Here is a 13,950-nt window from a genome sequence, read left to right as displayed (position 1 = left end):
ATATTGCATTTGACCTTGTTTGACTTCAGTGTCAACGAGTCTTTGTTCAAATGAAAGACGGCAGACTGTTTGACTGTACAGTCTTCTGTTTCAGTATGGCGGGAGTGTTCGACATAGACTTGGAGACTGAGGACATCAGCGATACTGAGGTCTGTATCCCTTAATAAACAGAAAGATAATGATGCGTTTTTCTGTGGTTTCTACTGAAGCTATCTAGTTATAGTACTTCATTTCTTGATTACTATTGTTTAAGGTCTTTGCATTGTTGCCTTATGTGTAGGAAGATGTCTGTGAGTTCACTGCGACAGAACCAGAGAAGTGGGTTGAATTTCTCATTATTACATTTTAAAAACATATGGTGATTTTCTGTCTTCAGTATGCAAAGTTATACATGTTTCTATGTCCTTCTCATCCTTAATCATAGTGTTCAGACAGAGGAGGTAGAGTTGACAAGTGAAAGTGTCAACAGAGACAGTGAGAAAGTTGGACCAGACTGCTTTGAACTTCTTACTGTGCTGGGAAAAGGAGCCTATGGCAAGGTGAGTGAACATGCTGGTGTACACATTTGCTGTTCTGTTGCTTATTTCTACAGCAACCAGTGTTGACACATGACAGTATCTGTGGAGATGCCCTGGGGCTACTGCTACACTTTTGTACCACTATTAATACTGTAAACATTATGCCATGATACTATGTTACAAAAATGATGTCTGACAAACACTGTAAAAGCCAGAGACAGTGATCTAAAAATATATCTTCACATTCATTCATTCATAATTATTAATGAACATACAATTAATTATTATTAGAGAGGGTGAAAGCATTCATGTCATAATGATTAGGCCCCATTCATCTATTGTCTCTCCATCACCTGTCAGTTGGTGAGAGGCAGGCTTACACCCTGGACAGGTTGCCAGTCCACCCCAAAGCCCCACGTTGAGCCATGCAGACAACCATTCACAATTTTACTTAAGTAATTGGTCTCTTATTACAGCTGTCCTCCTTCTGTATGTTCTTTAAGGTTTTCCAGGTGAGGAAGGTTCAAGGTGCCCAGACGGGAAAGATATTTGCAATGAAGGTCCTGAAGAAGGTATGACTTTCCTTTTCATCTCCACCTCCATCTTTTTCTGTCTCTCAATTCTTTTTAACTGTTGCCCATCTTTATCTCTTCCCTCCTATCAACACATTTCTCTTTAGGCTAAGATAGTTTGTAATGCCAAAGACACAGCACACACACGAGCAGAGCGGGAGATCCTGGAGACAGTGAGGCACCCATTCATTGTGGATCTTCTCTACGCCTTCCAGACTGGGGGAAAACTCTACCTCATTCTGGAGTGTCTAAGTGGTAAGACAGAGGGACTGAAGGATGGGGAGTAGGGGGTATGTGTACAGACCTTTTCAGACCCTTCATCTTTTGCATTTATGACCAGCAGGATGTTAGAAAGCATAATAGGGAAGAAATGAAGACATTATGACAAAAAAAAACCCTCTAATGCCACTAACTGACCCTACTATTGTTTATCTCCAGGTGGGGAACTATTCATGCAGCTGGAAAAAGAAGGCATTTTCATGGAGGACACTGCTTGGTAAGGATGCCCTCTACCTAATGTTAAATTTAGTTTGGCAATGATATTGAATTGTTTAATTGGACATTAACCTAAATATTGTCTCTCTGTGTGTAGTTTCTATCTTGGAGAGATCACAATGGCCCTAGGTCACCTCCACTCCAATGGGATAATTTATAGAGACCTCAAACCTGAAAACATCATGCTTAATCATCAAGGTAATACACCATGTGATGGCAGGATAATGAAACTTTTACTTCCTCAATATGCAGCAAGTCAATCAGAGATGCATGCATCTAAGTGAGGTTGCTGAAATCTTTTACAATCGATTAGGCCTCCAGCTGTGGCTGGAAGCATAATACATTTTGAGCGTGGACAGAAATGCACGTAAACTTGGATGTGCAACTTGACAGGTTGGTATACAGCTGCTCTCATCATGTATGTAACAGATGCACTGAATCCACTGAATAATGGATCTTATAGTTGAATCTACCTTGTAGTAATAGTTAATTGAGCTTTCATATAAAAAATATAATATGAAGTCTTCAGTAAACTCTTTCATGTGCTTTTCTTTCATTATCATCCTACACATTAACAATAGATGTTCCTTCAACTTTTTTCTCTGTTAAAGGGCACATCAAGCTGACTGACTTTGGCCTCTGTAAGGAATCAATTCATGATGGCACAGTCACACATACATTCTGTGGCACCATAGAATACATGTGGGTAACACTGTGTTTGCTCTCACGTACATATGAATTTTATAATCTTTAGTTAGATTGGCACCACATATGAAATAGTTTTAATCTTCATCAAGTGTTCTGACCCTAAGGTCTAACCCTAACCCTAACCCTGATGAAATAAAAATATATTATGGCTGCTACATAAATACAGTTTGTAAACTTGTATGTGTTTTATATACTTATGCAAAAAAGTTGGTAAACAAACACATAAATTAGGCGGATAAGTTTTAATCAATATTTTCTGGATCATTACAAATCTCACCCACACATATTCTTACCCATTCTATATACCCTAATAACTTTGTCACTTTCTGCATTTGTCTCACTTTGTCTCTCTATGTTGCTTCCTGCTTTTCAGGGCTCCAGAGATCCTGACTAGGTCGGGGCACAACAGGGCAGTAGACTGGTGGAGCCTGGGGGCCCTGATGTACGATATGATGACTGGCTCAGTAAGTAATTTTGTGAGAAAATAGTTATTAATGATGAGAAAACTTTATCAGGAGATGGTGATAAGTTGTGTTTGGTTAGGTTTGAGTTTTCTTTCCTCTCAATTGGAATTTGGGGACAAGAACTCCCCCCGATCTTCATATATACTGTGGGCTAAAAGATGTTTTTTGCTTCTGTTATTGTAAAGCAGTGACTGTGCAGTGTCTCCCCCCACTTACACATTCCGCAGCACAAAACACTGATGGCTGTGCAAGAAAAAAAACTTTTTAAATTTTTATTATTAAAAGTTACAAGCAGTGGTATTTTAAGGTCAAAGTAAGATTTTGGCAAAAACTGTTCTGTTATGTACTGTGCACCATGTCCTATATGTGATCATTTCTCTTCCATTCCCAACTGTCTAAAACTAATTCACTAATCCTCTGGTTTGCATTGCTGACTGGCTTTTTCTCCGTAGTAACACCAGCTGGGGGCCTAGTAATAAGTGAATACTCTCTGCATCAATCTGATGGAGTTTTTGACGAAAAACAAAAATAGTTTGAATCCTACTGAACTTGATGCTGTTAATTATACAGTTCTAGTGCAGATGTGTTCCACATGTCCCTCCCATGTGTGGACCTTGTTAAGTTTAATTCATGTTTAATTCTTAACTATTCTGAGATTTCCCTTTGAAAAGTCATTTATCAAGTGAGTCTTCAGTTAATAGTTATACAAATGTAAATGTTGGGGCTTCACTGGTCCTTCCACAAGACAAAGTTGACCAGAAATGTTTTTTTGGAAATGGGGAAAGCAAGAAACCACGTTTTGTGTTTCTAATGTAAAAAAAAAAAAAGAGAGAGAGAAATAAATACTGGTCATCATTCATAAAAGAACAAAGCATATGGTGCCTAAGACTTTTGCACAGTACTGTGTGGATATATCTACATATATATATATATATATATCTTTATATGTACTGATAACATCAAATTAATGGGTACATTTCTCTTGCTCATGGCTAATATTACTGCCACATGTAAGCAGCATGAGAGAAGTGAGCCCTGAGTTTCTATAGTAACTACTGACTTCCTCCTGTGGTTATCTACCAGCCTCCCTTCACAGCTGAAAACAGGAAGAAAACAATTGACAAGATCTTGAAGTGTAAACTCAATCTGCCCCCATACCTGACCATTGATGCCAGGGACCTCATCAAAAAGGTACTGTAGTGTAATACATACACCAACACACACAAAGTATGTGCATAATCAGAGTTTTTTCGTTTGTGTTTGACTAGCAGTATAAATATTTTGTGTTTCACTTTCTCAGTGTTTTCAATCACTGGCAAAGTAGACATCAGTGTACAGAGTAGATGAAAAGGTCATTTTATTATCAGATAATGTGTGACCCTAGACAGAAGAGTCCAGCAGTATAAGTCGCTTTAACTGCTTCAAAAATGAACACTTTCAAATTGGCCACATTCATGAATGAATCAAAGCATCTCGCCTATTTGCCATTAACTCACAGTTTCTTATTGTCAGTAAGGCATCTGCCCTCATTTGAACAACTCAATGTCAATGTCAGAGTCTTAGAAAATGTCTGTTTTCCTCTGTACTCTGACTGACTTGTGCTACTCTCTGTCTTTTTCCTTTTTTGCAGCTGCTAAAGAAGAATCCAGCCCAAAGACTTGGCTGCAGTAAAGCAGATTGTGCTGATATACAAGTAACTTTGCTGTGCACACAACATTTACATGCACACCAGCAACACACCAGTGGTTACAGGCTTCTGTTGACCTCATCATAATGTTTTTCACCTGGTGTACATTTTGAATCTTGGGTAGCTGCACTGTAAAACGATAATCTGACATAATTTCTTAATGTTTTTCTACTGGGCATATAAAATACGAGGAAATCCAGTGATGCTTGTATGTTGATGAAGCCTTTAAATGTTTTCTCTAATGCACTCAATGCTTGATCAGATTTTTCCATAATTTCAAAGTCTCTTAATGCCCTTTTGGACACAATTGTTAATTTTATTTTTGCACCATGCTTGTTGCTGATGCAAATGAATCAACACTATTTTACAAACATCATCATCATCAAATGTGTGTAAATTTGTAGCCCTTTTCTTTCTCTGCAGAAACATCCTTTCTTCAAACACATCAACTGGGATGACCTGTTGAACAAGAGAGTGGAGCCACCATATAAGCCACAGCTTGTAGGTTCTTCAGTTATTGCTCATTATGCTATGACATATGTTGTTAAGTTAATATTATGCCTATTACCCTGGGCTAATAGACTTGATTATGCTCTCGCTTCCATGTTCTCCACTACCTCCCCTATATTCATTTTCTCCCACCTCATTTCACATGTGCCTTAATAAATATTTAGTTTTCCTTTCTGACTTTTTGACTCAGCTTTTCCTCTGTTTGTGTCTTTGTAGCAATCAGATGAGGATGTTAGCCTGTTTGACACCAGGTTCACCAGACAGACGCCAGTGGATAGTCCAGATGATACCTCACTCAGCCACAGTGCTGAGCTCGCTTTTGCTGTGAGATACTATTTTTGAGTTCATATTTACACTCTTCTGTTTTACATTATGTTAGTGCTTTGATGATAAAGCATGAATTACATTTTCTGTCCACGATTGACTGATGTGGAAAAACAATCATTTCCCATTAGGGTTTCACCTACGTGGCTCCTTCAGTCCTAGAGAGTCTGAAAGAAGGGTTCTCATTCGAACCCCGAACACGTCATGTGCGACGACACAACAGCAGCCCACGCACACCCATCAGGTAACACACATTTTCATCAAAACTATAAATAGAAGTACCTTTTCTGGCGTTAAAATTTGTTTTTAGGCACTTTTCAAGTTCAAATCCATCAAAAATGAAAGACACCGCACCACTTTGTTGGTCAAATGTTTTCAGCTGTTTTACCTTGATCAGTAATGTAATAATTCCAAATGACACACAGATATAATGAACTTAAGTGAACATTTAATGAATCTCAAGTATCATTATTTGAAAATAAGTGATCTACTGATGACCACAGTATTCCTGAGAGCACTTCAGTGGGTGAACTACATGTTTAGTTAAGTTTAAATGGTTGACTTGGCCACACTAAACCCCTTTCACTTTTTCTCTCTGATGAAGTCCTATGTTGAATTGGCAGTGTGGATCATTGTCTTACTGCTTGATAAAGCTTCTTCAATTTAGTTTTAATCTTGCTCTCTCAGAAGCTGGATTCATTCTCCTGTTTACTAAAATTCAGTTCATAGTTGAAGCTGAGCTTGAGAGGCTAAAATGTCTGATAACGTAAACTTCAGTGGACATCTAGGGGAAGGTTTCGAATTGTGGCTGGATTTAGATTATAAATGTATGTTTTCTAATGTTAAATAGCGTTACTGACAGATAAACACTTCATACACAGCTGTTGTCAGACATGCACTGCAACCCTGAACTTACCTATTACTTGGAGGGGTTGTATGTGAGAGTGAAAATGTCCGAAGCAGTTGCACCAGATATTAAACAGACTTTACTCCTTATTAGTAAAATGTCCAGTCGACTGTGCAGCTCACTGAGAGTTCACAGTGAAAAAGTGGACGTGTAGGTAACGTGCAACTGGAGTTGCTTCTATGTGCTGTAAGCAAAGCGTTGTGATTTCCGATGCGTCCGATCCATAATGCTTTGTGTCCTGACTCCTGTGCACTCTATCCAGACAGTCTAAACCAAACTGAATATTTCCCGAAGGTAAGAGGTAAGTCTTGTGTTATGTGCTACATGTATGAAAAGGCACCTCTGGACGATGTCCAGACCTGACTTCACATGAGAAAACTGCTCAATATGCTTCTCATTAACAGTCCCATTTACAGTAGTAAGTTCAACAGAGAAAATGACAGGTGGACAGACAGACTGATGATAAGTAGTCATATTTACTATCTCCCTTTTTTCATGTTATTGCATATCTGTTTTGTCTTTGTCTATTATTTTAGTCCCCCGAAGTTTTCCTCTGCGGGACCCTTCAAATCCAGCATAGACTGTGAGCCAGACCTTTTCTCCCCTACCTCTCCAACGGGAGCTGCTCCGGTGCATGTGCCGCTGGAAAATGGAGCGGCCAGTCAGCCGATCAGGACCCCTGCCAGGAACAAGAAGCAGAAGGGACATCGCAGATGAGGAGGAAATGTTAAGAGAGCCAGCTTTTACTGCAAGACCTTGGTCAGACTGACATGTTCTGTAGAATGCAATGAGTGCTGAGGTAAAGCGCTGAAGTGCTTTGTTTTTGCTGGTATCGTGCTTTGTGGTGGTGGTGGTTTTGCTCAGAAGTCAGTTAAAAGCCAAATTAATATGTGGAAACGTTTGGTTTTCTTTTTTCTTCTAGTCATCTTTTGAAAAAATCATCATAGTGACAACAAGTACAGTAAATCATATCACACAGGTTTTCATAGGATCGAGTGGGGTTTTCATGCTTTTATTTTCTTTGGCTTTATTGTTTTGTTTTCAAATGTGTCACATAAAGCTTTAATTTACAGTTTTCATAAGTCTGCACTTAAAGTTCAGTCACACTGTGGCACTAACATGTTGAACCACGACTTACATATAAATATTTTCTACAAATAGCAATGGAACCACAGATTTTTATTATTGCCTGTATTTCCTTAATATATTATGAGCAGTCAAGGTCAGCTAATGATGGATTGATTGGTAAGTGTTTCATTTTGTATGTACATGCTAGTATAATTACAGCAAAGGCATACTGTGACATAAAGTTTTGGGGGTTTAATTAGTTCATCCGCTTTTAATTAGTTCCTCAGAGTTTGTGCAATGAGGTCAGTTATCACAGGCTGACGTTTTAATTAGCGAACCGATGAAGGATCACCTCACTGAAGTCCTGATCCTTCTCCATTAAGCTTGAAATGTGAAACTGACCTTCAGCTGTCAGTTATTGAGTAACTTATGACTGCACAACCTAAACAGTAAGATTAGGTCAGTGTGCTGGCTTGTAATTGTATTATACAGAAGTCTACTAAATGGAATGCTGCATCGCACATACGTTTGTATACACAACTGTACAGTTGATCTCACAAAAAATATGGTGACATTCATCAGTGTTTCTCACAGAGAACCTTCATGTCTACTGCCAAAGCTTTTCACACCTTATCCTCATATTGTACAATAGTGCACTATATGCTGTTAAAGAGAGAAACGCATGAGAGAAATGTTTGTTTCTGTATTTGGATCAGTAAGGAGTGGTCATCCTATCATTAACCCAGATGTAATTACAACACCCTACAGTCAAAGCCGACTAAACAGTGGTGCTCTCAGAAACCAGTATAATCTTGTATAGAAAGAGTATTTTGGAACAAACTGAACAAAACTATTTTTTACAAATTAAACCTGTAGGACTAAAAAAAAACATACAAATCCTACATATTTTGAAGTTTGATTGTGGTGGCCTGACATGTTACAGATCAAGTTATGGTGAATGTGTTGCTTGGAGTAAAGATGAAACAGGAAAGCTCCTGCAGTGGAAATGCCTGATAAATGTACGGGAATACCATGGGTGAGGGCAGTCACATGTCTGTATACCTGTTGTTGATATCACCTTGCTTGTCTGCCAAGGTCTTTACTGGAAATGAATGTAATTTACTATGTGTTTAATATCAAAACAATGGTTATCAGTCAATCAATCAATATGTTTCACAGTGAGTTTGACATTTGAGGTTTTGAGTGATGTGTTAAATTAAGTATTAAAAGGATTATCATGAACTTAGATTTCTTGAGCCTTAGCTAAACTGTGTGTTTAGTGCCATTTAACAAATATTAGCATGCTCACAGGTGAAACCTAAGATAATCTGACTGCTACTATGACCTGCTAAACATCAGCACATGTATGTTAACAGAATGAAAGAAGCCTTGTGAAATAAAACAGACATTTTGAAATGAAACCTGCTGGTATTAAATCACAATGAGCCTGAAAAAAAAAAAAACATGTCAGTGTGAGAGCAGGGAGAAATGACATTTCATAATAATCCGTTTTAAAAATGTGTTTGATTGGATGCATGTCATGATTGTATCTATCCCTACCACTTCATCATATTCTTAATAGTTATTGATACTTGGCTACTTTATAGTTCCAAGCTGCCTTTTTCACTTATTATCTGGAGAAAGAATCCTGTTTTCCACCTGCAGGTGACGTCTTCTACCTACCAGCCTTTCTTGTCTACTAGGAATGCCACACCGCAGTTTGTTTCTGTGAAGGCACTGTAGCGCTACAGTGACACAGAACAGTGTACACAGAACAGTTGTATACCATGAATTGTAATATAATTGTAATATATATTTACATTCTTAGTAATTGTTAAAGACAGAAAAACCTACAATAGTCACTGAGAAACGTAGTCACACGAACATCAAGCTGCTTGGACATGGTCTTACAGCCTTTACCTTTAACATGCTTGTCCTTAATTTTCTTTCTAATCTCCTGAGACAACTCTCTGCTTCGCTTTCTGTGGTCCATGTTCAGTGTGGTACACACCTTGATACCAAACAGAGCAGTGACTACCTTTTACCCTTTAAATAGACTGACTGGTTGATGCTAATTACAGGACACACTTTAGTTTCACATGTCCCTATGGTCAAATTATTTTCAGTTTATTCTAAGGGTACCATCATCATAAGTGTATAAATAAAAAAAAACAAACTTTTTTTCTCTGGTCATGTATTTATTTATTATTTTTGCTAAATAATAAACGTGTTAAGAATAAAATCTAATGCATTACTGGGTTGTTGGACTCATAGTAACGTTGTGCAAGTGTTTAATTGTTTCTCTGCGTTTTGAACATTTTCCTATGTTTTCAATAAATCAAAGCTTATTATACTGTACAACATCTGTGTATTAAACACATAAGGCATGTGTCACAGCACATATTATCAGATATTCCCCCAGAACACAAGGGCTCACATCACAGTGGATTCAAAAATGTTGATGAATAGATATGTTGATTAATATTTCTTACTTCCTATACCTGTAAAGAAGCCTTTGAAAACATAAACACCGCACTCTACTTTTGATCACAATGAAAACATGTTCACATTTTGATCATAGCTTTATGCTCAGTAAAATAGTAGAAATCCTAAATTGTCCTTCCTTTATAGCCTTTACTTCCCATAAAATGCAATATTGTGCAGCATCTGTAACATCTTGCTCATTGACAGATGAGAAGCTGTTGTTTTTTCATTATGTCTCTGGCTGCTGTGCGGTAAAGCTGGCATGTGTTATAATCAGCGGATGTGGCAGAAGTCGGGATAGCATTAATAAATGAATAAAGTCACAGTTAGGTTGGTAATTTCCAAGAAAGGTAGCACTAATTAAAGCAGCATGAAATCAGGAAATATAATTAAAAGCAACAAAAACAATACTTTAAAGCTGCATTTGGTTTGTTGTGTTTGGTCATGTTTCTTACCTGTCTACATACAATTTGCACATCATGTTGGGATTCAGGGTTGTGTTATACTATAACATTTCAACCAGCCATTTTAGTTATTTTCATTCTTTTACCAAGAACATAGTTACAGCTGTGTGAATCTTAAAGCTGCACTTCAACTCATGGCACAAGGAATGCTGGCTGAAAGCCAACACTGAATAGTCACTGAAAACGGATCCCAGCACGGACTCAAGAACACGGATCATCATTGCATCCACAAATACAAGTAACAACTCTGTACTTAGGGAACAGGAACATTTATTATTGTCCAGAGTTGCATTTGTTTTTCTCCAAGATCTTGCAGTGCTGATGGGAGAGTTGGACTGCTGCCCAAAGTCTTCTCCAGCGCATCTCAAAGATTCTCAGTGGGGTTCAGGTCTCGCCTCTGTGGTGCTAGGTCAGTCTACAGTTAGGCATGCATACCAATAATGTGACGCCTCTGAAAGCTATGGCTGTCAGCCATAGCACGAGAACTTGGCCGTTCCAAACTGGTGTTCCCAGAATGCATCTTTACAACTTTACAAACTCATACAAGTCTCCCAAGAAGAATGACCACGAAAAAGAAATGCAAGAGAGGACAGGATGATACGGAGAATTTTAGTGGGCAGCTGGTTCACTGGGACTGGACAGAGAATTGGTCCAAAGTTCACTTTAGTGATGAGAGCAGGTTTCATGTATTTGGGTCAGATGGGACACGTGTTGTATGTGTATGTAAGTATGTCGTCTAACTGGGGAAAGACTAAACTGAAAGTTTGTTAGGGAGTCAGTGAAAGGCGGGCCTCTTCTACAGCTACATGCATGGATTGAATACAAATGCTTAGCAGAACCTTTTTCAATTCATGCTGTTCCTGCAGTACAATTTGTTCCTGCATTCGTCACCTGATCAATCAGCCAGCAATTCTCATGCAGAACAATGCCCCCTGTCACACAGCCCAACAGGTAAAGCAGTTCCTGGAAAGTGAAAACATTAAAATAATGAAATGGCCAGCCCAGAGTCCTGATCCAAACCCAGTAGAAACCCTCTGGAAAATCATTGGCGACAAAGTTATGGCCAAGAACCTCATTATAGTCATAGAACGTGGAGGAGACTGGAAGAAGAGTGGAACAAAAAGGGCCTACAATAAATGTTGTAATGTTTCTCTGTCCTACACTTATTGCTGTTCTCTAATTTTGATCATGTTGTTTTTTCAGGAAGAAAAAACAAAAAAACTTCAAATCCTTTATTTTGCAATAAAGGATTTGGAGTACTTTGGTAATTTTGCAAAACAGTGTTTTAGTAGCATGGCATAGCCACAACAACAACAAAATCAAGTGTTCATTAATTGCTTCTCTCATTTGATCTCTCTTATATATGTGTGGTAGGTTTTAATAATTAGCAAATCATTGCATTCTTTTTAAGATTTACATTTTGGGGTTGGGGTTGTATTGAAAAACCATTATCCACATGCCCCGGGGACCTTCAGGTTTAAGGGTTATACAGTATTTAGTGATGTTGTTGCCAACAAAGTATCTACAGCAAATACAGTACGTGCTCTTTCAAGAACAACCTGACATTACATGTGACCTTCACTAACTGATTAGCAGCTCCTTCACCTCATTTCCTAGTAACCGGATTCAGTACATGCTACCTCTGGTCACGTCGTCACCTTGAAACAGAACATGATCATGAAACGCGACACTTAAACGTCTCGTTTTCACTGTCATCTGTGCTCATTTTCCCAAACGTACTGCTGTGTGTACAAATCCCAAACACCAGATGTGGTCCCCTCACTGTAGATTCAGGTCATTTATGAAACTGGGGGCACCGGCAGCACATTTCGCTTCCAGCTTTTTCTCGAAACTACACAAAGAAACGCTGATAAATTGATATCTGACTGTAGATATGCTGATTCGTTTATCGCATACACGTACACACATATAGACGTCACACTACAGTATGTTAACATTTGATCCGACACTATAAAGCCCAGCGCAGGTTGGGAGCTCACACCATCTCTTGTTCAGCAGAAACGAGTAAGCTGTTTCATTACTTTCTTTGGCACATTAAGGAAACATAAGGGATGGAGTGACAATTGACACACTCTTTCTTCTGTTGCAGAAACGTGTGATTCATCACGATGAAAGCGTCTCTTGTCCTCTGTCTTGTCCTGGTTGCTGTCCTCTCTGCCAAGGCACAACTGAGTTCAACAGGTATGTCACTACAATTATCCTACTTCCTTCAACTGCTCCCCTTGCTCAGTTCTATAAAGTAAACTGATTTAAGGCCAAAATAAGGCCATAGTAGGGTTAGTAAGAAACTCTTGACCGTTTATAAATCCTGAAAATCATTTGATAACAGTCACATTCTGCAGGTATTTCCAGAATCCTCAAACACTCTTCTACCTGTCCTGATGTAGTAGTGATCTAGACTAGTGCACCAATCAGTTACTTGTGTGGTGCCGCTTTTGAAACTGTCTGGTAGAAAATATCTTCAGAATTTGCATGGGCTTCGTCAAACATCTGAACAAATCTAGAAAATGTCACCATGGATTGATTTTCAGGGTCAGCAGCAAGCTGTGTCTGTGACTTGAATGAATGGGAATACATGAGACACAAACTGGAGCTAGAGTGGAAAACACTGATCTGGTGCCAGAAAGCAACTTGGTACTAAAATGTCCATGTGAAGGTCTAAGTGTCTGTTCCTCCCTGACTCCATGCTAGTGCATGGTGGTCATTCTGATGTTGTGAAGATAAGGCTTCATAGCTACTGTAGTTTAGAAGATGTCCACCTGATTCAATAAGTGCCATTTTCCCTTTAGATACCTTTAGGTGGCTTTTCAATTTTTTGTTAATGGAAAAAAAATCACAAGGAGGTGATTGAGGGGGGTGGAAGGCATATACAGTGCAGACCAGAGTTTGAGTCCAGAGTCCTGTGCAAGGTTGAAGAGAAGAAGGGCTGTTTGGCTAGGATTAAGGAAAAATCATTAAACATTGTGTATCAACACGTTTGCAATGTTTCATTAATGATAATGCACATATTGTGTCATTATGTTAATCAGAAACATAATGCAGTTGCAATAATGTTCCCCAAAAAAACATATAGACAGTGGGAAGAAAAAGTATAGTTATAAGTATATAAGTTAGTTTTCTGCAATAATTTGTTATAAAACTGATCTTCATCTAACTCAAGAGTATTAACAAATATAATGTGCCAAAAATGTTAACGCAAAATAATTCTGCTCTTTCATGTCTTTATTGAGAGCAACAATAAAAACCTAATAGTGTTAGTGGAAAAAGTATAAGGACTATTGGAGGAATAATAATAATAAAACCTTAAAAAAACAAACAAAACAAAAAGAGTTTGCTCTGCACAAGGAAAAGAAGAAGAAGAAGAATGTGCTTAAGTGAGCCATGCCTCAACAAAAGGAGCTTGATGAGAATCTACAATGAAGAACTGTTGAATTACAAAGTGAGAGCCACACACGAGACGTCCAAAGAATATGACAGAGCTGAAGCAGTTCTGCAGGAAGAATGGCCTAATGAGGTTTTTATCTTAATACCGTTTTTGTGTCATTAAATTTGTTGATACTCTTAACTTAGATGAAGATCAGATCCTGTTTTGGGTTCTGTTTAGAAATGGTTTTAGTAAGTAACCTCTTTCTTGACAGTCTGAACAGGAGGAATGTTACCGCAAGCACAGCCTGTTTCAGTGTTGTTATGGGTGTCGGACTGCTGTTTTAAGTTAGGCTTGAAAAGCT

The 13,950-nt window shown here is 38.4% G+C and overlaps 1 protein-coding gene across 1 annotated transcript in view; it reads left to right on the top strand.

Annotated features, from left to right (window-relative positions):
* Nucleotides 1-8,716, top strand: part of LOC113162066 (ribosomal protein S6 kinase beta-2-like) — a 9,509-nt gene extending 793 nt beyond the window's left edge. Inside the window, exons 2-16 of the mRNA XM_026360044.1 lie at nt 95-149; nt 281-318; nt 425-539; nt 1,022-1,090; nt 1,198-1,345; nt 1,529-1,586; nt 1,683-1,783; nt 2,197-2,287; nt 2,667-2,757; nt 3,841-3,948; nt 4,388-4,450; nt 4,868-4,945; nt 5,171-5,278; nt 5,410-5,522; nt 6,722-8,716. Of these exons, the coding sequence (XP_026215829.1) occupies nt 96-149; nt 281-318; nt 425-539; nt 1,022-1,090; nt 1,198-1,345; nt 1,529-1,586; nt 1,683-1,783; nt 2,197-2,287; nt 2,667-2,757; nt 3,841-3,948; nt 4,388-4,450; nt 4,868-4,945; nt 5,171-5,278; nt 5,410-5,522; nt 6,722-6,902 (1,416 nt within the window). The 5' untranslated portion in view covers nt 95 and the 3' untranslated portion in view covers nt 6,903-8,716. The remainder of the gene's footprint in view (nt 1-94; nt 150-280; nt 319-424; nt 540-1,021; nt 1,091-1,197; nt 1,346-1,528; nt 1,587-1,682; nt 1,784-2,196; nt 2,288-2,666; nt 2,758-3,840; nt 3,949-4,387; nt 4,451-4,867; nt 4,946-5,170; nt 5,279-5,409; nt 5,523-6,721) is intronic.
* Nucleotides 8,717-13,950: the final 5,234 nt, after the last annotated feature.

Source organism: Anabas testudineus, chromosome 1 (assembly GCF_900324465.2).
Source record: "Anabas testudineus chromosome 1, fAnaTes1.2, whole genome shotgun sequence".
NCBI lineage: Eukaryota > Metazoa > Chordata > Actinopteri > Anabantiformes > Anabantidae > Anabas > Anabas testudineus.
This window is presented reverse-complemented; position numbering and strand designations above follow the sequence as displayed.